Source organism: Platichthys flesus, chromosome 12, assembly GCF_949316205.1.
Source record: "Platichthys flesus chromosome 12, fPlaFle2.1, whole genome shotgun sequence".
Lineage (NCBI taxonomy): Eukaryota > Metazoa > Chordata > Actinopteri > Pleuronectiformes > Pleuronectidae > Platichthys > Platichthys flesus.
The window spans coordinates 7,039,727-7,065,990 of NC_084956.1; the positions used below are offsets into that span (position 1 = coordinate 7,039,727).

At 43.8% G+C, this 26,264-nt stretch overlaps 2 protein-coding genes across 5 annotated transcripts in view; both read right to left on the reverse strand.

Moving 5' to 3' along the window:
• LOC133966621 (protein FAM13B-like) overlaps window positions 1-16,157 on the reverse strand; it is an 18,441-nt gene extending 2,284 nt beyond the window's left edge. Inside the window, exons 1-15 of one of the 2 annotated variants that reach the window (XM_062401607.1) lie at window positions 16,090-16,157; window positions 15,515-15,716; window positions 15,184-15,393; window positions 14,390-14,570; window positions 11,489-11,708; window positions 10,679-10,800; window positions 6,980-7,204; window positions 6,727-6,835; window positions 6,287-6,381; window positions 5,624-5,681; window positions 4,990-5,073; window positions 3,497-3,704; window positions 2,456-2,708; window positions 738-870; window positions 189-270 (exon numbers count right to left, since the gene is read on the reverse strand). In XM_062401607.1, coding sequence (XP_062257591.1) covers window positions 189-270; window positions 738-870; window positions 2,456-2,708; window positions 3,497-3,704; window positions 4,990-5,073; window positions 5,624-5,681; window positions 6,287-6,381; window positions 6,727-6,835; window positions 6,980-7,204; window positions 10,679-10,800; window positions 11,489-11,708; window positions 14,390-14,570; window positions 15,184-15,393; window positions 15,515-15,716; window positions 16,090-16,119 — 2,212 coding nt within the window. In that variant the 5' untranslated portion in view covers window positions 16,120-16,157. The remainder of the gene's footprint in view (window positions 1-188; window positions 271-737; window positions 871-2,455; window positions 2,709-3,496; window positions 3,705-4,989; window positions 5,074-5,623; window positions 5,682-6,286; window positions 6,382-6,726; window positions 6,836-6,979; window positions 7,205-10,678; window positions 10,801-11,488; window positions 11,709-14,389; window positions 14,571-15,183; window positions 15,394-15,514; window positions 15,717-16,089) is intronic. The other variant, XM_062401608.1, reaches the window with a different exon arrangement.
• An 891-nt stretch (window positions 16,158-17,048) lies between these two features.
• LOC133966645 (monocarboxylate transporter 9-like) lies at window positions 17,049-25,756 on the reverse strand. 3 transcript variants are annotated; one of them, XM_062401643.1, is made up of 6 exons: window positions 25,560-25,756; window positions 23,996-24,253; window positions 22,618-22,761; window positions 20,947-21,042; window positions 19,611-20,486; window positions 17,049-19,343 (listed from the first exon to the last, which is right to left on the reverse strand). In XM_062401643.1, exons 2-6 carry the CDS (start codon window positions 24,192-24,194, stop codon window positions 19,159-19,161), a joined length of 1,500 nt encoding a protein of 499 aa, XP_062257627.1. In that variant the 5' UTR covers window positions 24,195-24,253; window positions 25,560-25,756; the 3' UTR covers window positions 17,049-19,158. The 3 variants fall into 3 exon arrangements, with proteins under 3 accessions (XP_062257627.1, XP_062257625.1, XP_062257624.1); XM_062401641.1 differs by lacking the exon at window positions 25,560-25,756 and adding an exon at window positions 25,010-25,268; XM_062401640.1 differs by lacking the exon at window positions 25,560-25,756 and adding an exon at window positions 24,355-24,479.
• Window positions 25,757-26,264: the final 508 nt, after the last annotated feature.

Consider the following 26,264-nt stretch of genomic DNA (forward strand, 5'->3'; position numbering starts at 1 on the left):
CTAAAATGTGGAGGTGTGAACCACAAAAATGAATCTAGCATGTTTACAAACGCAAAATAGATTATATAAAGTTACTGGTACAATACATATATTTGATATTGTTTTATTAGCACTTTTACAAACTCTAAGTCTGAAATACCGCTGCAGTCATTAGGAATCGACTGTGTATTTATGGTTATGTAACTGACCTTTAAGCTGCTTGCGAGTCTTAATGAGCTCCTTCATTAGTCTGGCCATCTCTGGATCTGATGTTTTGTCATTATGAGCAGGCTGGAAAAAGAAAATCATTTCAAAATCTCATCATGAAAAGTACAGCGGCTGTCTTGAGATCAGCTTTCTTTAGTCAGTCCCTTGTTCTGGGTCTGCTCGGTTGTCATAGCAGTCGTTGGCCTGTGTGCCGCAGCAGTTTATCAACCAGTTGACTGAGGATGACTTGTGTAACAAACAGTAATTTTGTCCATGGACCAGCAGAGGGAGTAATTCACTGTAGTATGCATGACGTGTTGGAGGAAGGCAGCAGAAGCAGCCTCTGTTTAAAACCTAAACATCGCCATCATCAAGTGTCCGGCATGGGATTAAAAAAACATGATAAATGAAACGCTGCATGTCTCTAAGAGCGCTGGTTATGTGTTTGGGAAAAAAAACATAGTTTTTAATTCTAAAGGAAATAACTTCCAATCCAATCATGACTCAAGAGAATAAAACCGTCCCAGCAGCTCTGATTTCTCCCTCCTCACCTTATAGTGCCTCTCCTGTTCGAAACGCTCCTCAAAATGCCTGATCCTCCTCCTCAGGGTGTGGATGTGTCTGTTGAGCACGGAGACGGTCACAGAGCCCTCGTCTGGCTCCGGGTGGATGCTGCAGCGAGCCCTGAGGACAGGAAAGGACACATCAGCCCATTTGCATTCTTGACTTCCTGCGTATTCATGCCTTAGTATGAAATCAGGACTTTCTAAAAACACATCCGAGGAACCAATTTCCTCCCAAAGTAGCAAATCCTCTAATGCAGTGGTTCTCAACCTTTTTTCAGTGACGTACCCCCTTCGAAGAAAAAATTCTGCCGAGTACCCCCTAACCAGCGCAAAGCATTTTTGGTTGAAAGAAAGATGTAATGTGATTTATTAAGCCTTGTAACTAGACACATTCAAATTTAAAACTCCATCAATGTCCATAACATTGCTCATTTGTAGTGGTCTCTCTTGAACTATTACGAAATAAAAAGATATAAAATAACGAAAGACTTTTATTATTATCTCAATATAAATAAAGATTTGTGCACCTCAAAATAATTATCAACTTAAAGTGACCTCTTTGGGATCATAATAAAGATATTTTCTCAAACTGAACTCATGAACTTAATTATAGCTAAACACTTCTTCCCAAAAAATAAATCATTAACTTAGTTTTAAATAAAAGATTAGCTCAAAACATATTTTTTTAATATTCATCATCTTAAAATATCTTCTTTAAGGATCGAAAAGAATACTGACAGGTAGCTTGTTTCCGTTTGCTTTGGGGAGGCTTTTCGCATCGTGTCTTGAGATGACCTGAATTCAGAAAGTTTCCTCTTAAAAAACTCAGGTGGCTTACCAACATGACTTTCATGTTTTGTCTGGAGATACCGCTGAAGATGTGGTGGCTTAATGCCACTGCTGGCTAATCTCTCCCCACAGAAAAAACATAAAGTGTAAATAACCCAATCTATGTTATTGTTAATAATATTGAAGCGTCTTTCTGTTATTTTATTGTGACATATTTGCTCGTTTTAGGGTCATACAATTTCATTTCTGCTTTTGTATTACATGCTTTTATTTTGAAAGGGTACCGGTAGAGACGCGGACTTATTGTAATGAATCATTAACTTCACAACGGAAAACTTTTCCATTTTAGCGTCCCTCCGAAGAGGCACTAGCTCTCACGGTGTTGTTTAGGGAAGGCTCTCTGCTCTGGTATCTTTGGTACTTGTCCCTCCGTGTTTCAGCAGCATTGCTGCTGCACTTCAACTCGACTCCATTGTTGAAGTTTTCAAGGCAGGTGATGACAGGTGATGACAGGTGGCGTGTGCCAGGTTGGGTCAAACCATCGTTATGGGGGAGACTCTGTTTTTTTAGGATAATTAAATTGAAAAGCCTACTGAATATATAATTTAGTTCATGAACTTACACTTATATTTTATTGAATATTTGTTAAATAACAATTTTTCAAGGATTTTTGAATGGATGCTAATTTTAAATATATTTAAAAAAAATCTCAAGTACCCCCTGGAGTACCTTCAAGTACCCCCAGGGGTACGCGTACCCCCATTTGAGAATCACTGCTCTAATGTGTCACCTCATTAACACTCTGATTATTTACAAACTACATCCAACCATGTATCAAGAACCTAAAAACTGAGACTATCCAAGCTGTGAGCCACTACTCCTGAATATAGCTGGTGAGGAGATGATCTTCTTACATGTGTATGTGTTGTGAACTCGGAGGAGAAGGAGCTGTCTCCGGGTCCAAGTTGAAACGCAGGCTGTGGCTGAGGTTGGGGCAGCGCGGCGAGGGAACGGGGCCGTCGGCCGTCGTAAAACAGGACAGGAGCGGGCTGGTGTTGGGCCCCGTTGTGCTCGACAGGGTATCGTCCCCTGACATGTCCTCAGAAAGAGTGGAGGCAGTGGAGGGGACGGGACTGGACTCCGATGAAAGAGGGGAAGGTGTCTGAGCTGTAAGAGAGAAAAAGAGACAGATAGGACAAAGTATGAAATCTGTATTGAATTGGACTTTTTCTCATTTTCTTTCATTCTGCTAATACACATGGGACAACATGTGAGAAGGGAGAGTGGAGAGAAAGGCGGGAGGAGGTAGAACAGAAAACAAGAGGGAGTAGAGAAGGAAGTAGAATGAAAGAATAACGACCATCTCATTAATTTGTTTTGTTACAAATACAGCTTCTTGTCTATATAGTTAAAAAACACTGTTTTTTTTAATCAGTGTTTACTCAGGTCCACCATTAGAAAATAAAAGAGAGCATCTACTTTCGTGTCTTGATATCAAAAACATGATATATTATGTAATATATGAACCTCTTCATTATGTCACTGGTGTCGTACAGTGATGCAACAGGGACAGCGTCGTACCTGTGTGTGCGGTTACTATGATGAAGCTCGCCGCTCACTGACAAGCGATACTGACTGTTAATGAACCCTTATAAGGAATTACAAGCAGCTTGGAAGCTGCTCTGAATGAAAGATGACAAACGCTATAAATAAAGGTTCTAGAACAGCATGTACAGAGTATTGCTCTTGTACTAATGGACTGAAAGTACTCCACTGTGTGGTCCTTTGAGAACACAATGGCATAAATACATTTATGATATAGGTAGATCAAATAAATAATTGGTTTAGTGTCATTATGACTTTTATTTACTTTTTACTAAGGCGCACAAGTTAAAATCATTCACAATCTTAACTATTATCAATTCTGTATATCATGATGTGTGCCATTGTCTTACCAGGCTGGGAAAGGTCCACCGTGTTATAATCCTGAGCCGGTGGTGATGGTGGCAAGTTGAGGAACGGCTTGTGGTTCAAATACAGACTCTGCTCTTCAGGAGAAAAAGGCTGTTGCTCAGCTGGACGGCTGTCCCCAACTCGGGGGTCTCCTGCTGCTGGCGGAGATCCCGACTCAGCCTCCAGGGCTTGTAGCTTGAGGAAGGGGCTCTGGAAACAGAAGCAGAACATGGCTTCAGGGATGCAGACGTGCAGGTAGAGGAGAAGTCAGGGAGATGTGTCGTCTTCGATGTTTCACACACTGCCCAGGAAGCTGGAGAAGTCCTGCAAAATCATTTTATTCTCTCATGGGAAAATAAATAGTCTGGGTGGTGTCCTTGTCCGATTGAGAACGGTTTTAGTCAAAGCAGGGCTGGGCTTTTGGCTGAAGTACTGAGAGCAAACTTGAAAAAAAAAGATCTTTCAAAGCTCCCAGCCAGGTACAATCACCGATAAAAATGGTCAAATCCAAAACGTGACTCTCCTCTGCTGTAGCTCTCCTCAGGTCTCTGCTAGTCATCCAAACCAGTGAGTCAGATTCCTAACGTGCATCAGCATCCAGCGTGGGATCCCTCATAAGCGACACGCTCTCCTTTGAACAGTAAAGCTGTGAATACCATCATCAGGTCGATGCGTTTGTGGGTGTGTGAGCGTGGAGAGCGTAGCTGCCCCCCCCCTCCCTCAAAGAGAATCCCTACATCCACATGGTTTTCCCTCTGAATGGCATTCCCGGCATCTCAGCTACTAAACTGCCTCCACATGGATTATTCATCATGCTGAGGAGGAAGGGGGTCGTCGGGAATGCCGCTCATGTCGGTGCGTGCGTGCGGGGGGGGGGGGGGGGGGCGTTTGGGCGAGGGAGGAGAGGGACTACGTGACGAGGCGTTTCCACGGCAACGTTGTCGGCCCCAGTCTGTTTGGCAGAGCTGCAGGGAGTCACGTAGCCGGCTGCCTCGTGTGTGAACGTGGATGCATGTCTAATGAATTCTGATGATGGAATAAAGATGTCACTAAAAGCATCCTGATCTCATTGAGGAGGATATAAAGCAGATTGTTTTTTTGTTACGTATTATTGTGAGTTTAGATGCTCTGACATTCTCAGCATCATCTTCTTCACCATCATCATCATCATCTGCAGCAGCAGCAGATAAGGGCTTGGTTTCTCCTTTCTCACCCTCCTCGGCTGTTCATTCATAAAAAAAAAAAGAAACGGTGCTTTGTGCGTCACACAGAGGAGGCGGAGGGAGTCAGGCTGCTATAACTGAAGCCAAACACCCACAGGCAGGCGTGCTCACACCTACAGACACACATATACTGTAGGTGTGCACATAAACACACAGGCACGCATCACGCACACAATCACCTGAGGTATCGATGCTCCTGTTGTCATAGATACACTCAACCTAAAGGTTTTAATTTGTGTATCTAAAAAAGACCGTGGGGAAGGAGGACTTACGTCACGACCGCTGTTCCTGCCTCTGCAATCATTGAGAGTATTAGAAGAACCACGACTTCCTCCTCCTCCTCCTCCTCTTCTCCCCTGTAGGAGCAGACAGTACACTCACTGATGAAGCCACATCCCTGAAACCCTCACTCTAGTACGTGTCACATCCACATATAGTGACACATAAATAGATAAAATCAATTATTATTATTTTTCACTAGAGAAGAGTTTGAATAGTTTCTTTGACAAAAGTCAACACAAGTATATTTTAAGGTTTGACAAATTTCGCCCAGATTGGGAGTCATTGAAATTGTGGGTGTCTTCTGTTCCTGCTAAATAAAACCATCGATTATTATTGATATTGAAGAAATTAATTTGTAAGTCTGTTCTGGTTTCTTCACTGTCACCACCTGTTCTACGCCATTTTACACATCCCTAAATTTGTTTTTTTGAATCCTAGTGGATGGACTGGACTCTCTCTCTCTCTATCAGTGGTGGGTTTTAAGATCCATTCGTACATTGCATTTCTCTAGTTTGCAAACCGTAGGCTTCAAACTCTGTAGCCTGGCTTTCACAGAACGATCCTCTCCGACCTGACTTTAAACAGTTGCTTTATGAAAGGATTTGGAGCTTGCTGTTTATTTACCTTCCCATCAGGCCCTTTGCTTTTGTCTTCTGTCTTTGACTCGATGCAGCACAGCAGACTGAAAAACAAAATGATGTCAACAACATAAATACAGGCTCCATACAACTGTGACACACATTGTGCTTTATCTGTATTTAGTCAGCTGTGTGCTAGATGTTCCTTGAAGGTCAGACAGTCATCTGGCTCCGCCGTTAAGGTTACGGCTTATTTATATCAGACACTAATGAGGCACAACTGAGATGACCCGTCCTGTGGCTCATTGGAGGCAGTGCAAAAACAAAAACACCAGCGCCATGCTAGGTCGACCCAGTCCAGATAGCTCGGTCGGCCTGCACCACGTGGAACCCCGTGGCAGCCGGTGTTATTTGGACTGGAATCAAAACCATGACTGTGAGCAGCACATTGCTCCCATAACCTACTTCCCATTTGACTGCAGGGCTGAGACATGAGCTGAACTGAGGAATCGAGTGCAGGAGCGAGGGGCTGATCCCAAACTACCAAAACATCCCGTCTCACTAAAGTGCTTCAGTATTTATGCTCGTCTTTGAATCTTGGTAGAAATATTTTGTTATTTAAATGTTTAATGATAATAACCAGGAGCAAATGTTTGCAGCACCAACATTGTGATTGAATTTCGTCTTCATGTGGAAGCTTTCCTCTCACCTCTCTGAGTGCTGACTCTGCACATGGGCTTTTCTCTGTGATCCGCTGGCTGTGCAGCAGTCGGAAACAGATGTCCTCCCTGGATTTGTAGAAGCCTGGAAAACAATTGAATCCATAATAAATCACTTTTCAGTCATAGAGTAAAGGACTTTCCTCTTTACATATTAGAAATATCATTGTGCAACACTCCACTCCACAGAATGTATTTGTCAGCATATGTAGGAGGCAGCAAGTTACTGTACATCGTTTTCACCACACTCTACAGGTCTATAAATAAATGCGAAAAAGCAAAGAAACTGTTTATACTGAATTATATTAACACCAAGAGTCGTGAGTACTGGAGAGATTGAAAAGGGAGTATAGGAATGAAAAAAAAGAAACTAAGAGAGTAAAACCTAAAAAGAAGATGCAAAGACTACAAGAAAATGAACACTGCACACCAGTGAACAGTCATCTCTAATGGACGAGGACGGTGTCCGTCTGTCCTCTTCCTTGTTTCCTTCTGTCCTCTCTTTCTCTTTTGATGATGAGTTGAAGGGTGAAAAGGTCCTGTTGAAGAAAAATAACATAATTTCAAAGAGTTCTATTAATGAAAAATGAATGTGCATTAGAGTTTTGTGAATAGAGAAAACACATTTGTCAGTTTAGGGGTAAATATATCCTGTGTGTATGGCAAACAGCAAAGACACTCACCCCACTGTGGTACACATCAACTCTGATGGTGTCTCTTGAACCTTTTGAAAATGTCTCCTCTGGTGCAGATGGTGCCCTGGCCCTGGGTCAGCAAGGCGGGAGGGCACACAGCCTGCCCCCGTACTTTGCCCCTTCTCTTCCAGAGCCTGCCGGTCTGAAATCAGCCTCTGAATGTCAGCACTGACGTCAGAGCTGGTTTCACAACTCTGCATCAGAGTGTCAGCTCTATGGAGGGACAGAGAGAGACAGAGGGTGAGGACAGGAAGACATGAGGAGAAGAGAAAATAACACTCTCAGTTGAGACATTCTTTTTGAAGTATTAAAACAAAAACTGCTGTTCTGTAGCTTTTGATTATATCGTTAATAGGTGTTTTTGAATAATGCATTATATTTTTTATAAAATGATAATACATGGATTTTGCTCCAGATTCTCTGTGGCCCTGTTATCCAGAGGTCTTTATTCAACCACTCATTTGTAGAGATTTTCCTGAAGAACAATAATGCTTCTTAAAACCAACCAGTGCAATTTTAGTCTACATCATTCCCCCCCCCCCCCTCCATTGAGTAATGCATCTAATTAAGTAATCTTTGAGTCCAAGTGACTGCTACAACTAAATCAGTAAAATATTAAATAAGTATGTCAAAACTGGCAGTAGCAGACCCATGTCATGTTGGATGGGATACACGCATGTAAAATCTATGACAGCAGATTCTAAGTGTATAAATCAGCATATCGTAAGGCTAACACGAGTTGTGTCCCACACTTATATCCCTGAGAAAAACTGTAGGCCTCTGCAGCAGGTGGGAAGAAAAAAACCTGCATGACTCAGCAGAGCTTGATTTAAAGCCCCAGAGAGGCTCTAATGAGCTGCTCCCAGCAAAAACAAGCACAACTCATTTGCTGTGACGCGAACCAAAAGCAGCCCATCTGTCACGTGTACTTGGGTAAAACGGTGTCTGACTCCGGAGCTGTAACCTGCAGCCCGACGGGTCAGCGCAGCGGCAGCGAGAAACTAATGACTGTGACTGCTACATTAATCAAAGAATGAGTCGAGCAGACGGCCGCTGCATGATGAACATGAATCACTCCTCAGCTTCGAGTCCCCCTTCCTCAAACATCTTTCATCTGAAGAGAGGCAAGAGGGACAGAAACAAACTGAGTGAACTCGTAGGAAGTAGAGAAACCACAGACGGCCCTCAGCGTCATAAATGTTTATTCTCTCAGAGCAGTGTAGACACGACACATTTTATTCTAAGATGCACAAATTAGTGAAAGCACTGATGCATTTGCTGGTGGACAAACCAGAGCAATGAGAATATAACCGTATTGCATTAATGACCTCGGATGCAGAGCATGTTCATTCACTTGTGGAGGAATGTAGACTCGACCCTGAGTGTCACTGAGGCTGAAGCAGATAAGACCCGAAAACATCCTTTGTTGAAATGCCGAGCCACACAGCAGTCTAACTACACGTGACAGTCAACCGCTCGCTGCATCGGAGGGACGCAGAACGCCAGAGACGTGAAGTAAATAGGGCACAGACAACGAGTACTTGATGGTCAAGAGCACAAGTGACACAACCGGGGGCAAAGAGCTGGCCCCGCCCCTTCAATAACCCATTCCCCTCACACATACACATATAAAATCCTCCTCCGCTCGATATTATTCCCTCCACACTCACAGTTTTTCAGTCTTATCACAAAAACAGACCTGTACAGCCTTCGTTAAAGAAAGTTCATCTTGACCTGCCTCTCTGACCTACTTTGACAATGTCTTTCTTATCTAAGGCGCTGGAGGTAATTATAGCTTTTACTGTATGAGTAACTGTCAGACCCCTGCAGAGTGCAGAGAGAGAGAGACTTACTTTTAAGTGACAAATGACTTCCTTGCTGCACATAAAGTGAAAGCTCCACTCTCATTGATAGATGAGTGGTAGGTAGGTAGCAGATCCACACTCCATCCTTTTGACAGTATCCTGACACTCGGTCAAAAGATCTTTATTTATTGTCCCAGCTCATTTTTGTCTTAATTTGTTTCAAGGGTCAAATTTGGATCAATTGTTTTCTCCATGGTCTTCAGGTCATTTGCTGCTCTTCCACATCAGATGTTAGCTAAGATCTTAAGGGGGTGTGTCCACAAGTTTCTGTGTTTATCATGGAACTATTGACTAAAACTATTGTTTTACAGGTGTGATGGGGTAGAACTCATGAGGCCTCAGAAGGAATGTTTTAGATCAGATGATTTATGTTTTGTGTTCCGAGTGACCATCCTGTCTCCTACATGGAGATAAGATGAACCTTCAGAGAGTCTCCGCTCTCACCATGATAATGACGACCCTGACATGAAGTGCTGTGACCTCGACTTATCATCTGTTCCCTCCCATATGGTTTAATACTGAGGTGTTGCTGTTGTCCTCTTGTGCAGCTGCCTGCATGTGAGACGAACACAGAATCTTCTCTGTCCACAGATCTGTGAAACAACAACTGAGGCTCTCTAATTTGACTCTCTAATTTTTGAAGTAAGATGATGCTACTACAGAGGGACGAGCCTGATCCTGCACTGGACGACATGAGGAAACCGTTTAACTGCCTGATGGACAGAAACAGTGATCTGGCAGGTGGGCAGCTGGACTGAGTGTCGTGAATCAACATGAGCTGAGGAAATAAACACAGGGCCGTGTCTGCTTTACACAGACTTGGACCTTTTCCCATGTCAATTGGAAAGACACACACACACACACAAACACCCACAAACACAAACGCTGCACATTTCAAGCCACCTGTTGGACAAGAAAAAGCTGGCCCGCATCTACTGATGACTCATTTTCATACTGACACGTGTGGGTGGTTTAATTACAGTCTGACGAGTCCGACATCTGGCTGCCAAATCGTGCTGCAGCCACTGAATAATTCTGTGACCTTATCTCGCTTTTCTTTAAGTCAACCACAATATTATCAGTGACTACTTCATGCGTGTTTTCTGAATTCCACCAAGGACGGATGGTTTTCAGTTGCCCGTCTGCTGAGAATCACAACAAGAAATTGTTTATAGATCTGTTAGCGTCATTAAACAGATCTCTCATCCAAACAGGAAACACAAATTAAGACAGCAGACAAACAAATACATGCACACATGGCTAACTGCCACAAAATGAATCAGCGCGTGGCAAGTATCAGAGCGCACATGGTCAATATGTCACATGCTCACTGACAGCAGATGGAAACAGATAATATATTAATAAAATGTAATTCCTTTACAGCAAGCTCGTGGCAAACTACGCTCACGAGTTACAAATATATCATTGTCCGGTAACTTTGAAGTTCACCACAAGCAGATGACTTTCATTATGTTGATTCTGTCTGGGTGACCAATTTGTCCTTATTCTACTTCTCTCTGCTCCATCCAGCAGGAAAACAGTGATGCCAGGGTTAGACTGAAAGGACTGTGAGCGACACCAGCTCTATTTCCTGTTGACTACTTGGGGGACTCAGTTTGTGTTCCCAGATATGTAGCCACCAGTGTATATTACTACCTGTCTTCAAAGTAAGATTGTTCATGGCACAAACAGCAATGAGGTCCTTCCATTAGATTCAGATGCCACTATCTATAGCACAGAGGAACAGCTCTAGTTTTTATAGGAAATGGGACCTGATCTGATTAACGTTAATACAAAGCGACATCTATCCCCATGACAGTACCTTTTGAGTTGAGCTCGGATCCATACTGTTTGGTCACAAGCACTCGTCACTGAGACGGACGTGGTGTCTCCCTCCAATCTGTCCACGCTGCTCTGCTCTGGCTGACGGCTGCTGGGTCGGACCTACGAGGGACAACAGGAGTGAACAAACACAGAGCACTCTAGAGGGGTAATAAAACCTCAGAGCTTATTTGTGCATTATTTTTATAGGCTTTTTTAAAAACCTCTCTACATCCTACACAGAACACATTATGATACTGTCTTCACAGTCATACCAGTCAACGAATGATGGACAACCAGTAGGGACGGTGAAGCCTATTATAAGTTATTACTTGTATGAATTGATTCCCCCGCTGTATATATTATTAATTCCTAGTAACTGTAACATAATCAATCAATTTACAGAACCTGGAACCAGAAAAGTAACTAATAACTAATTAAAAAAGAATCTTCATTGGTCAGTACATTTTTCTAAAACCTGTCACTTAGCCATTACCTTTTAATGAGCTCTTTAGCAACTACTACAGGTCTGAGGCCACTAATGAAATCATACCACAAAATAACTGAACAGCCTAAAGCAACAATCCTACATCTAGTTTAAAGGTTTAAAAATCTTACTGTATATGTAAATCATTTGTGAGGGAACTGAAAGACTTTATAAATTCGTATGCTTCTCGTATTACATGAGTTCAGAGACTGGAATAACCATGGCTACTATTTGTCAGTAAGTGCTAAGATTACCTACTGAATAATTCATTGTAATTAAGAAGTGTGAAATTTCCACTGGAGGGAATTTGAAAGATCTGTTCACCTCAAAGTGTGAGAGAGCGGAGAGAGTAGGAGGAGGTGGTGAGGAGGAGGCGATTGAGGAGGAGGCGATCGAGTAGGAGGCAATGGAGGAGGAGGCGATGGAGGAGACCAGATTGTTCTCGGCTGGGACTGGAAGGAGAACGCTCTGGTGCTTGAGAAGATGGAGCAACAAGGCATTACACATACTCTGCTCCTCCAGCATCCTGGGTCCGGCTGGAACACTGCAGGAAGAGGAGGTGGAGGAGCAACAATGCAGAGTCACATATACAGTACAGTGCCATGTACTGTGTGTTCACAATGGTCCTCTGATAAGGGCTGCATCACAGAAAATTGCAAAGGGTTCCATCTAGTGGCAGAACACAGCACACACATGAGACAAACTACTCAAGACTGCAAATGGTGTAATACAACTCCAAATAAAAATATAAAGTAGAAGGTTTTGCATCAATTTTCAGAATTAAATGAAATTAAATGTGTCCCACACTGTGATTCTAAGGTGTCAGAAGCCAAGGTTGGATCTACTGGGTTATTGTCTTACAATAGGATTTTAAGGCATGTTAAATCATCCAGTATCTAAAATCCAAAATAAATAAAAATTTATATAAAATTACATTAAATAATATTAAATTAATTGGTGCGCGGTCCACATCTGCACAGGAGGTGCTCGGGCAAATTCCTCCAGAATACGTACATTTTCATCACTTTCTAATTTTCTGCTAAATTTGGTAAGAATTTGAGCATGTTAATTGGGCCTCACTCTCTGTCAATGCCTGTCGGTGCTCGGGCCCTAATAACAGTCAATTAAATGGTAAAAGCAGACGGGCAGTATAAGCTAATGAAATTTCCCTTTTATATGTGAAACTTCAGAGATATGTGAAGATTCAAGTCACAAAATGTATCTAAGCCCCCACTCCTAATGAGATGTATGTGACTTCAAATAGAAGCAGCTTTTTTTTACTATTGGTGTGTCCTCGTATATTCTGCTGTTGTCGTTATCATCCATTCTGGTTCTTATTTAGGTTGTGTCGCATGTATACATAGTGGGCACTGGTTACCATAGCGAACACCCAGGGGAGGAGAATGTGAAAAATCTGGGTAATAATAGATCTGTTTGTTGTGAGGACAGGAGCAGTCACGTGGACTTCCTAACAAACACACTCACAGAGCCACGGGGAGATAGAAAGCTGCTTGGACATATACGCAGGAGTTATCTAGGGGATACGTTGCCAAAGAACACGTCACACATATGGCATCTGAAGGACATGTGCTGCAGAGTTTCCCAAAAACCGGCTGTGCTCATGCAGCCTGCTCCACCCGGGTAGAACCACTCAGGGAGATTACTTCACTTGAGGTAAATCGGTTGCGTGCAGTAACCACTTAAATGCATCTTTGTGCCCTACTGCTTAGCGAGTATTTACTCTATACAGACTACTGATATCCTCCTTATAAGACCTTTAAGTTTTCACTGTCTCTATTTATATAGGACTTTTGAAGTCTGATTCATACATTCATGAGGTGCATCTATCTGCTGCCCTTTCTCTATTATACATCACTCCCACAATGCAATGCAATTTGGGGTTCAGCATCTTGCCGAGGGACAGTTCGCCACCCGGGGAATGAGGGAGACTGGGGTCGAACCACCAACCTTCTGGTAAGTGGATGAACAACCTTAGCTGCCCCAATCAGAAAACTAACTTGGGCTGAACTCTCCCCATCTAAACTGCATGAGGCCTCCAGCCCCCGGCATCGACCTCTCCCCCACGACCACGACAAATTCTCAACCTGTGTGAACTTTTTGAAATATTAGCAATAGCAACAATTAGAGCCAATAGGTGCATGGAAGTACAGTCGCTTTTGTTTGGCACAAAATAGCAGCTTTTTTTTCCCATGGATATTTTGGGATATATTTATCTCTTAATCATTCTTCATCCAAACGGTTATACCGTTCATTTCCTCTCCTGCTTGTTGTTCTAATTCCTGTGGAACCAAAGGCAGAAAGCACATGATGTTCTCTGACCATCTACACCCACCCCCAACTTGTTCAAAGCCTTTGATACCAACTCGACAGACCCCAACAGACTCTTCTTTCTCCGGGTGTAATCGTCTTCCATTTTTCCTAACATGTGCAGAACTTCACAGAGTGTGACTAATTCCACATTCCACTGACATGCCTTTATCCTTCACAGGAAAACCACACTATAGACATATTGTCTATGAGACCCTTGGGAGACTGAAAGCCTGCTGTGTACATCCCTTTGATATTGTATTGTTTTGACCTACGCTGTGATGAATGTGGCGAAAAGCTGCAATATAACTGAAATTGAATTATATTGAATGAATGTAATGAGTGTTTTCCTCAGTGGCAGCGACTTACAAGTCCAGTAAGTATGAGTCTTTCCCCGGAGAGATTGTATTTGTTTACAATGACGTCAACGTTCCATAAACATGAGAAGAAAAACGACTTTGATGTGTGTCTGTCCTTCTGAGTGTCATGCTCTCCGTTATCAAACCATGATCCACAACCATTTCCTTGAAGGAACGATCCCGACTCCACCCCAACTTAGTGGAAAATGGAGCAGACACAAAACCACAGAGGCTGATGAACTGGGCCCGACATTTAGAACGCTGCTCTCGGGACAATCAGACAAAGCATTATTCTGTTGCTGTTGCTCATACTTGGAATCTTCAGACGTATCACTCACTACAGCAAAACTGGTGTGAAAAGCATCATTTAAAAATGTCAACACAGGGGAAAAGTCTTTTATAATTAACACAATGACAAGTTGACACTCAGTTTTCAGGTCAGAACGTATCCTGAATGTACTGATTTGATTAGAGCAACCTTGTGTCCTAACAGTGGTTTGAATAGGATTTGAATGAGACATTAACAACAGCAACTTACTGAAATATACAAGGCCCAAAGATGGTTGCCAGGTTTTCCACAGGCATGTGATTTGTTTGGCTGTGAGCAGCCACTCTGGACAGGAAGTGGATGAGGTAAGACAAAATATTGAGGTTGTCGGCAGGGAGGTGGCAAAGTTTCTCCGTCAGCGACTGGTTCAATTCTGCCTCTTCTTCATATCCTGAAATAAGCAAAAACATTAAAAACATTATTTATCAACCAACACTTCCATCAATCACTATGAATCCTCAGTATCAATGGATATATGGTGTGAAATCAAATTTATATTGGATCTGTTGGTATTTGAGGCCATATGTGCCCTGAGAATTGCAATTTTGAACATTTGTGCATGTGAGAAAAATCTGTTGCTGATGGACTCTTGAATATATTTGCTTATTATTTTCTTATTGAACGTAAAGGGGGGTGAACACAGGTTATATTCGCATAAGAGACGTGGCATATTTTGGGCTTTAAACGCATACAGATCATGAAACCTGACCCGACAACGCCAGCAAGATTTCCTCATACCTGAAAGTTTAAACATCTTCCACTGCAGACTAAAAACATACCTCTTCCAACAATAAACCTTGAATAAAAACAATTTAGAAGCATTTAAGTGGCACTTACAAATAGCAATTTGTAGTTTTGCTTTATTTTTGAAGCAATTGTGCTTTCTTGATTCTTGTTGTTCTGGGTCTGTACCATCAGGGTTGAATGCACTTTCATTACATTGTAAGTAGCTTTGGATAAAAGCGTCAGCTAAATGAAATTGAATGAAATGTAATGTAATGTACCTGAAATGCTCAGGAGGAGCTGTTGGCGCTGGGGTTCGGGCACCACGGGGGTGGGCAGCTCCCGGAGGAAGAGTTTGAGCAGCGAGGCCACAGTGGGGACATCGGCCTCCTCCTCCAGGCCCACCCGCTCTCCGTGGTCCCACAGCTGCCTCAGCTGCCGGGTCCGCGCCACCGAGCTACACAGACGAAACAAACCCCTGTGATGCATTCCTGTGATGGGAACACAAGTATCATCCATCAGTACACAGGCATAGAGACGTGTGAGTAGTTGTTAGGATTGGAGAAGGCAGGGGGGATGTGTAGGATAAAAAGAAGGATGTGCCTGTGTTACCATTCCTCTCCAGGAACTCCACCATGTCTCTTAACACGAGGGGGACTCCACCGACCACCTGGCCTTCCTCCCTCAGCGTTTCCAAGTCAACACCAAACACACAGCTGGAGGCCACTTCAGGCTCCCAGTCCAGGGTGGGACCAGTGGGCCGCGGGCTGACCTTAGCGCTGGGCCTCAGGATCCTCACCGAAGACGGGTCGTTCTGTGAGGAGACAGGAGGCGCAGGGGTTAACTCAAATGGAGGAATTTAAATCAGTTTATCTCGTTTAGATAATTGGGTGCTGGGTTATTAAGTTAGTTCATCCTGGAGGTTGGCGATGATGACCCACTTTGAGAAGCTTTAGAAAACAAAAAACAGCCCAGGACACAATAAAAACGACATTTTTGGATGAAATGACATAAAATTCTATGTGAATTCAGCTTTTACACTGAGTAGCATGACATGAACTAACTTACAGCGTCACGTTTCTGAGTAAAACACACACTTGTCTTCATTAACGTGGAGCTACTTGCGAATACAACACTAGCAGCTGAACACACATCAGAGTAAAGGAGATAACAACAGACACACTTACACACAACGCCACCGACGCCCTCGCTCCCATGTTTCAGCTTGGACCGTGACATCTCTCCATTTCCCCCCCCACGGGTCAAACGTGTTGTTACCCTCCTCCGCACGAGGAGCCCGCCTCTCAAACTAACCCCAAGTCCCGCAACCGGAGGTAGGAACGGCCCGCCTCGGTCCCAACACCCCCTCCACCCCCGGACTGCACCGACCTCCCGGTTCGTCAGAATCCCGTTATCCCGTCTTCCCGGTACCGGAGCGTCGCGTGCAAGCAGCTCCCGACGCGTTAGCTCCCTGACAGTTGTTTACGTTGCTAGTCACGTGACAGGTTTGCGGCCATGGCGACCAGAGGCGGGGTTGTCCGGCAGGAAGATGCTGAAACTGAAAGTTCAATTATCTCCTCTGAATTTAAAACATGAGTGTGAATACTTCCTTTGTTTCACCAGGACAAAACCTCAAAGGTGTTTTTTTTTTAAATCAATGGCCTTTACTTGATCGTCTTTTTGTTTATTGCTCTATGTTTCATTTTCCATAACTTTTAAAATTAGGTTGTAATATTTTAATCTGCTGTCCTTGATTTTGAATCGTATCTTTGATTTGAAGGCCATTGTATTAATTTGCTTCTTCTCATCCTTTGACCTTTTTTAGAAAGGAGCTATTTACATTTACAGTTATAACAACAGCACCAATAAGTATTTGTCTTATTATTATGATCAATCAATCAATCAAAAAGTATTTAGCTTGCGACAAGCTAAATACTTGCACACCTGTGTGGAGATATTTATGATATTTATGTATAATTATATTCAAGATATGATATAAGAATATTTATTTTATATATTTTCAACAAAAGTTTTAAACACATGATGTTTTCCATGTTGCAATGGCAGCTTTTCCATATTTTCCACAAAATATGGGATGAAGCAGTTATTTACCTTTCATTTACTATTTGAAATGTAGACAAAAATATACCAACATCTCAACTTCTTTATTCCAAATATATTGTATTGGCACTTTATAAACGAAATAATAAATCAGAAATACATACATAAATATTGTAATACTGGCATAAAAAATAAGAGTAGCTAAAAGGTGACAACAAACCATACTGTCACTTTTAGATCAGTACTAATTGTACGTCATCAGCACACTGTAAATATCATATACAAACACAAAGAAAACATATAAGTCTGAAACTATCAAAAAGACATTTGCAGTTGTGTATTTAACAGCATTTGAGTGATTCTCAAAGTGTGTTGCAACATATTCATTACAATTGTCACACTAATCCTCTTTTAATTTTAAAATAAAAAAAGTACAGCTCTATGGCCAGTTTTGTGCATACAAAAGTCACTAACATGTGGGACTTTACAAATTAGTGCTAGTACAAAAGTTTATCAAACAATGCACCCCCACGCCTGTGCACGTAGGAGGGTGTGCATGTGCAAACACGTACACACACAACGCACACATTAACATGTACATATACAGTATATGTATACACATACACAACATGATGAAAAGGACCAGCCAGGTCAAAACGAATGCCAGCAGAGATCATGATAAACATGCCATGGAGAATCAACATGCTCATGATGACGTTGAAATACAGTACGACCCCTTCAATGTTTTTACATGTTTTTGACTCAGCATCTTAAAAAGGCTCCGTATGATCCATACACACGAGGTATGTTGAACTCAAACAATTACAAAAAGGTAGAAATTCAGTCAATGCACTTGAAAACAGAAATTATCTTTAAAGCAAGGCTCTTGTATTGTTTCAACAGGCATTATGTGTTGACAGGCATTGACTATAATTGATGCTTTGGTAAGTTACATAGTGGTGTTTTAAAGATATATTTGTATATATTTAAAGCAAAATACAAAACAATAGGGTGTGTTGCTATAATTTTTACGATTATCATAAAAAGACTCCCTCCTTCATTCCGATCCCTGTGCTGTCTGCTCAAGTCAGATTCCTGGGTGAGATTTTTGTCCATTTGCAGAGGGATTGTTACTGTGACCAATGAACCGCAGCATTAAGTTAACTGCTGACTTTACAGATGTCTCTCTACCCAGTTTCCCATGAACCACAATTTTGTTTTAGCTCTGCAGTTAAGTGACAGCCACTGTTTGTATAAAAACAGTGTAGAGTGTTGGGAGTTGAAGCATATTGTTCAGTTTGCCTCGTAGAATGAGGCGACATGAAAAAAAAAGGATTATCACCACAGACACCAGAGTCAGATCTTTAAAGCCAGACACCATCTGGCAAGGGGACCTCACCAGTTCCAACCACTGAGTACTGAGAAGTTACTATTATTAATACATCATTACTTCTCAGTACTCATGGCTCAGACACATACACAGTACATAAGGAAGGACAACAGGACAGATCCTCAAAAGGGAAGCCAAAGTGTCTGGCCGCAGTGTAGGTCATAAACACCAGCTCCTCCGTGTTAGTGGATGGGACATGTACCAAACAAAAAGTGCATGTGAAATACAGTTTCTATTGTTTGGGGTAGTTCTTATCACACTGATGCTTTCTCAAGTGTTAATCCTTCTTGTAAGTTTGATTTTAATTAAATATTGGATGCTATAAAAACATGGAGACAGCTAAGACCTCGCAATCGGTTCAACGAGTGTATCGGCGGGACCTCACAACAGCTCCATACCCTTGTCACCTCTGTGCAGACTCTGGCACCAAATGTCCAACATGATAGGGTTCGAAGGGTTCTAGGACATTTTGGCTTAATTTCTGAATAATGGGACATGCCGTCCATCTTACACACAGTTGCCAAAGTATGAGAAACTGCCGCTGTGGTACAGTGGGTGCAGTACTCCACCACACATTGCCAGGTTGCCCAATACAAAGACACACAGGGTGAACATGAGAAATGCAGGCAAAGGGCAGAAGAAAGGCCTGAATTTCAAAACCTCTGCAACTTAATTTGGTTAATTAGTTTACAAGAGAGGAACCCCTATACACTCAAAGGAAATTCTGCTACAGGTGGTTTAGGTACAGTGGACGATTGTTTGGCAGTAGGGGTAAGATGTGAGTCCTTATGAGAGAAGGTGCTGTTCAGGCTACCGAGGCAACTTTGTCACAGTTGCTGGTGTAGTGGACGTCAGGTCTGTCGTTCTCAGCGTGCTTCCTGTTCCAGCAGGGAAGGGTGAGCAGAGTGAGAATGCATCCTCCCAGCACCACACAGCTCCCACTAAAGTAGAACGCCAAATCATATGACTGTGTCCAGTCAAAGAACCACCCTGGGAGGAGATGAGAAAAACAGACATGAGCTTGGTCAGCAGAGATTCCTAGCAGATGCAGCAGTCAGCTAAATAACTGCCTCAAAGTTTATGTTAGTGTGACCTTTGTTGTGTTTCCCCTGACTGTCTGATTTAACATTGGGATTTTTGACAAATATCTGAAAACATGATAAGGTTTATTTCTGCACAAGTAAAACAAAAATACATGTACCTAGAATCACTAGTTTATCAGTATTTACAAATGTAAATAAAGAGAAGATCTTTTACCTACAACCGGGGGTCCAAGCATGATCCCAAGTCCCCCAAAGAACATGAGGATTCCGTGTGCTTGGGTTAGTCTGTCCAAGCCTACAATCTGTGTGGTGATGTAAGAGGTGAGAGACCAGTTCCCAGAGAAGAAACCCAACACAGCAGACAGGATCTGCAGTCCCAGGTAAGTCTTAGTGAGAGGTAGAAGGAGCAGCGTCACACCGCCTGCGAACATCGTGAAGGCATACAGATAAATGCTGTTGATCCACCGGATGTCCACCAGCCCACCGAGCGCCAGTTTACCCACGCACGAGGCGATGGCTCCTATGGATACCAGAGGGATGACGCTTACTTCTTCGATGAGTCCCTGACTCTGCGCAACATCCTCTATGAAGAGCACGGGAGGGAACGCCCCCAGGCTGAACAAGAACACCGCGAAACAGAATGCCACCATGGCTTGGTCCTGCAGGATCTCATACATGGAGTGAATGTACCTGGAGTACGCCTGCTGATTGTTCTTGATGACTTTCATGATGGCCCACCCGGACAGGAAGCTGCCTGTCTTCTCCGTCTGGACTCCCACATCCTTGCCATCGATGGTGATGAGCATCTCCTTCACTGTCACACTTTTCTCTGGACTGGTCACGGTGGAGCCTGCGGTGATCTGCAGGTCGTTCACCTGGGGCTTCTCGAAGAGCTGCTCCTCCGTGCTGCGCTCCAGGGCGGCTTTCTGTTTGAGGTAGTACCCCGGCATGTAAAGAGGCCTCATGAAGCCGGCGCACGCCATGAGGTTGAGCGCTAAAGCACCGATGATGAGCAGGCAGCCGTCCAGGCCGTACAGTGCAATCAGCTCATTCTGAGCGGTGGCGTAGATGAACGCTCCAACACTTGTGCCTGCGTGAGGGAGGGGAAGACAGAAAGGTTTGGTTTGTGGAAGAAGGTCAGGGACTAATCAATACTTAGCGATTATGTGGTGATTTTTCAATGACTGCATTACTATTCAAGTTATTCTGATGCCATGAAAAATTAATACAATCCTGGAAAACTTTTTACATCACTGCAGCAAGGCAATTAGTTAAAGCACTGGAGGTCAGCAAGAAAAAAGAAAAGATTTAATGGGAAGTTTATTACACTTAAAGATTCAGACAGTGACTAAGCTAAACTGTTCAGCATTTACAATGGACTGAATAAAGGTCAAATTTTACAAATTACAACTATACAAGTTTTGATTCACAGCTCTACAGAATCTGGTAACTGGCCACACTGGGTTTGCTTCTCTACAGATGTTTTCCTTGGCTTCAAAACGCTCCCTATAGCTCATGCATGAAATCAGTACTGATGTGCTCAGCAGTACCTGTGGTGACAATCCCGAGGGCGAGGCCGCGTCTTTTGTCAAAATACTGACATGTGATTGTCAACGTGGCAGCGTAGACCAGACCACAACCCAGGCCTGTGGCAGGAGAGATGGCAAGGACAGACAGAAGGAGAATTTCCATTAGCCTGGATGAAAGGGCAAAATACTTTCCGTTGAATACAAAACCAGGGGGGAGACATAATTCTATTCCTGTCACATCACAGCAAGGGGGTACTGAGTTTGAACCTGAACCTGAAATGTTCTTTCCAGGAACACCGGCTTCCTCCCTCAGTCTAAGGACAGGTTGGGTTTTAAGTGTCGACATGACTGAGTATGACTGGTGACCTATCCAGGGTTTCACCCTCAGCTCGGACTGGCTCAAGCCCCCCCGTGTGACCTTCAGAGGATGAGTCGTAAAACTAGGAGGCACGTGGATTAAAGGATGTTTTCGCTGCTACCATGCAGCAAAACAAAACTGTGCTCGCTGTGGTCAGATGTATGGAGTCATGGAATCATCACAACCATGAATGTACAATGAGCGTGAGAGTTCGGAGGGCGGGGCGCTCAAGGTGTCAACAAGCGGCAGTAAACAAGCGGCACGTGAATGCAGACACAGCCATCGTCTAAGGGCATCTCTAAAAATAAATGTCTGTCTTCAAATATGCATGGCCTCCTCGCTCTCTCTCCAGTGCTGCATGTGCCAAAGACCTGGCTGACTGTGAAGGGGTTCAGCAGGATTAAGCATGACTGAGCTTTGGTGTCACTTAACGGGAGAACAGGTGGTGCTGGGCCCGCGCAGGAGGACTGGTGGAGGTGCAAAGGCAATAAAGGGTCACATTGGGATCGACTAGTCTGTAACAGGATGTCAACATCCCAGAAACATTAATGTCCAAAATGGTGCAAACGTGAATTTATTTGTCTTACTTCTACCAAAGAGGTTTTGTTTTCAGCTGTTTGTTTGTTATTTAGCAGGATTCTGTTAAAACAAGTTGACGGATTCACCATTACACCTGGTAGAAGGATCCTGCATGAGTCAGGAAATCCAGATCCTGATCCAGACCAGGGGGCAGATCCAGATCCTTTGATATTTGTGAGGTTGGGCGTTTACACTTTTCTGAATTTCTCAAGTAATAAAACAAAGACCTTTATGTTTAGAGTGTTTATATCTATGAACATATTACGTATGATCTGGATCTGGATAACGATCCAGATTATATGAATCAAAGTAAGTATTTTTAGGGGGGGTGACCTTTACTCTGTACAGTAACAATATCCCTCTAAACTACATCAGAGAATTGATATTTAAGCACTTTACAGAACACTTATGTGTAAGTGTTGTAAATATCTGATCTCAATGAGGAAAAAAACATTTTTGGAGCAGATCCATATAAGTCGGTTGGAGACAGGATTTTGTTTCTTTCTTTAAGGGTGTGGCGTTTTTGTCGACAATAATAGTTATAAACATTGTAGTTACCTAACAGTTGGACTTGGTACGTGCCCGAGCTTGTTGTATATGATTATACAATGTGTTATTAGATGTTCAAGAGATAAGAGGCATCATGGACTCCCATGATCAGAGCAACTTAGAACACTTTTTTAGCATTAGCTTTTGCAGTTCAATAACAGTACTGTATAGTATGAAATCAAGACAGAAAATGGATGGTTCCTTACCAACAACAATCCCATAGGAGAAGATGAGGAACTGCACGTTGGGAGCAAAGGCACTGAGCATCAGGCCACCGGCCACCATCACGCCACTGAAGATGGTCACGGGACGAGCCCCGAAGCTGTCCACACATGCACTGCATATGGGACCTGAGGAAGAGCAGAGAGGACAAAACTGACGGTCAGACAGTAGAAGAGATGGAAGGAGAAGGTGAGGGACACAGGAGCAAAAAATACAGAGAGAAGAAACAACGTGGTGATGGTCCCCCCCCCCCCCCCCCGTCTCTCAAAGCACTGCTGAGTCGGACCATGACACTGTCTCACCACATCAGGTTCAAAGTGGCAGCCTGACAGAGGTGTCGCAGCATCACCGAGGAGGATGAGAGGACCGGTGTTCATTCTCAACTCTTTGTTTATCAGTTAGTTTCCCATTTAACTCACTTTCAATTTGGTAAAACACCAACTTATTCCTTCCATCAGATGTTTTCTTTAACTCATTGTTCCAGCTTTTCATTAGCGCTGCATGATGTATACACTGAGTGCAGCATTGCAGCCTAAGATGCAATGTCTCCTCTGTGCTTGGTGAATACTCCAATACCCTGAGGCTGTTGGACTCATAAATCATGTGATACATCATTTACTGTTTCCTTCCCTCCAGTAACCCGGGGGAAAGACCCTACTGTTGTGCAGCAGGAGGGTCGTATATTGCAGCTGCCTGACAGCTAGGACACATTTCCAGGACTTAGCCAGGTCCGAGGCTAAATCTGTCCAGTCATCAGAGACTCACCGAAGGATGACATGTTCCTAGTTGTTTTCAAAGTCCAGCTTATACAACGCCGCCAAACCTTTAGACTCTTAGATCAGGTTCAAGCTAGTGTATACACCTTGGGTCGCAATCTGTCTTCCTTCTCCTCCCTCTGGGGTTAGATTAAGGGCTAAGTGATCCTCCCACATTCATAGTGTGGATGACTTGCACTTGCATCGCTCTGTTGGAAAATCAATAACAGCAACGCAGCTCGGGGAGCAACTGAGTGCACGTCTTTATGATGGCAGTGGCATTTCTTCTCCTCCATCATGTTGAAACGTTAAAGTAAAAAGGACTGTCTAACACCTGTAGCAATGGTAAATATACCCCATGATGACAGCGGGACTGCAGACTTTGCACATTTATCGTATCTGCTTTGTTATCAATGGCGTTATGTATTGTTGTGAAGGAAATAGAAGGAAGAGGCGGGTAAAGGTGAGTTGCTCGGTTCTTTAAGCCATATAAACAGATATAATATCTCTTCCTCAATCCTTCATGTCAGCAGATATATATTCCTAGTGATGATATATAATGACAAAACATCGGTACAGATGCATTATTACAGTGTGAAATACTCACTGGCTATCAGTCCCACTCCACCCACGAGGGAGCCCACCCAGGCCGTCATGCCCTTGCCCTCCTGGTAGGCGTGCAGCCACTCGGGGTAGAGAACGCCCACTGACTGGGGCGATCCATAGGCCAGGAACTGGGCCATGAAAGAGGCCACGACGATGGCCCATCCCCAGCCTCCGTCCAGCACTTTAGCGGATGGAGCCATGGTGTTGAATTCACTGCTGCCCTCTGGGATCTGCAGCGGCTCGGACGGAGCAGGGGTTCCTGGGAACGGCAAAAAAAAAAAAATCACAGAAACAAGGATGAGAGCCAGATAATAGAAAAAAGAAGACACAAACGGTCCACTTCCAGCACAGAGCACTTACACACAGCCTCTGTGTGGGGAAGGCTGCTGCCGAGCATGGCCGGGCCAAACAGGCAGGTCACCTGTGTGAGGTCCTGATCACAAGAGTGACTGCAACTTAGACACAGCCCGCTGCCTCTTTTTGTTCCTTTCTCTAGAACCACACCTTGGAGGAGGAGAAACTAAAGAACCTGCACTGCCTGGTGTGTGTGTGTGTGTGTGTGTGTGTGTGTGTGTGTGTGTGTGTGTGTGTGTGTCCCCCTCCCGCACCAGGCACCCTGAACACACAAGGGAGAGGCCTGTCTCCTGTGCTGACCTGAAGTTTTTCAGACCGCTTTCATGAATAATTTGTTGACCACAGCAACTTCATACATCACTGCGGCAGCCTTTCCTTCTCCACGATGAGGCCTCATGATTAATGTGAGAGAAACAAAAAGTTGGTGCAGAGGCAGAGCTCTGCACAGTTCACGCGTTTGCTTGTAAATAAACAAACAAGGTGCCAGCGCATTAAAACCGATGACAGCTGATGAAAATCATGGCATGCCCACGGATGGAAAATAATGTCATCTCTATGTTCACCACCAACACTAACCATGTTATCATCACAACACCGCGTTACTTCCGTACCAACACACGCGTATTGTGCTCGTTCCGTAAGAAACACATGATGCACTCACCTCAGCATCAACACAAACGGCAGCAGCAGCAGCAGGCGCATGCACAGCTGCGCGCTCTACAGGAGCTTTCCATGTAGGAGCGTTCACCCAATAGAAAATCCCTTCTCACAGGATCCCCGCTAATCACGCAAACGAGGGCGCATCATCTGCGGACGCTGCTCCACCTGAGCCTCCGTCTGAGCCGGGGTGCGTGAGCGAGGAAAGGACCGAGTAGCAACAATGCGCATTGTGTGCATCAGTCCGCTTTGCTAGATGGCAGGAAACCGGTTTAAAGCTGTTCTTGCTGGTCCAGCAGCAGCAGCAGAGAGGAGGAAGAGCGCAGCTTCCTCCTGCGCGTCCGGGAGCGCACAGCGGACTGAGGAGCGGCACGGAGCGGCACGGAGCGGCGGCGCTCGGAGAAGCGGCGGCGCGGCTTTCTGGGTCTAACTGTGCAAGGATATGCATCTTATAATGTTAAGGAATAAGCAAACTTAACGAGGAGCGTGCACACTAACAGACACACACACACACACACACACACTCACATGCACAAACACACAAAACCGTTTACCTGATAGGTGTCCGAATCAGGATCTGGTTTGAAACGACCTCACAAAACGGGAAAAAAGCATAAATCTACATAAAAAATGATATCAACTTATTACGAACATGAACATAAGCTGTTTTAAAAGCTCGTCTAAAAGATGTGCTGCGAGTTGTGGGTCCATGTGCTGAGGCTGTGTGTGTGTTTGCGTGCGCGTGTGTGTGTTATGTGTGTGTGGGGCCACCTCTCTCCAGGAAACTGTTAATATGGGGCCAGTCTGAACCGGTTGATGGATGGTAATAACAACACCACCGTGCACCAGCAGGGCGCAGCTGCCTGTGCTCCTCTCCCCCATGATTAAAGACGTACATGCACAATCCCCCCCCCACCCCCCCTTCCAAATCCTTCTCAGCCGTTCACGTGACTCCAACACATCAATGCTGATTAAAACTTGAGGAAGTTCAGAGCCAAACAGGAAGTGGCATCAGCTTTTCGAAAAGAGCCAGGCAGACACAATGAGTTACAAATAAAAACCACAAGAGGGGAATCCTGCAGAGACTGGAGGGAGAAACAGACAGCTTGTGTTGAGAGTGACACGGATTCAACTAGAAATGCAATTGAAATGTGTGAGGCTTTAAAGAGTAGGGTTCTATAGGGTTAACCCTAACCCTAACCATGGAAACACAGGTGACTTATAGACCTATATAACTTGTAATTTATTAAGGCCATTTA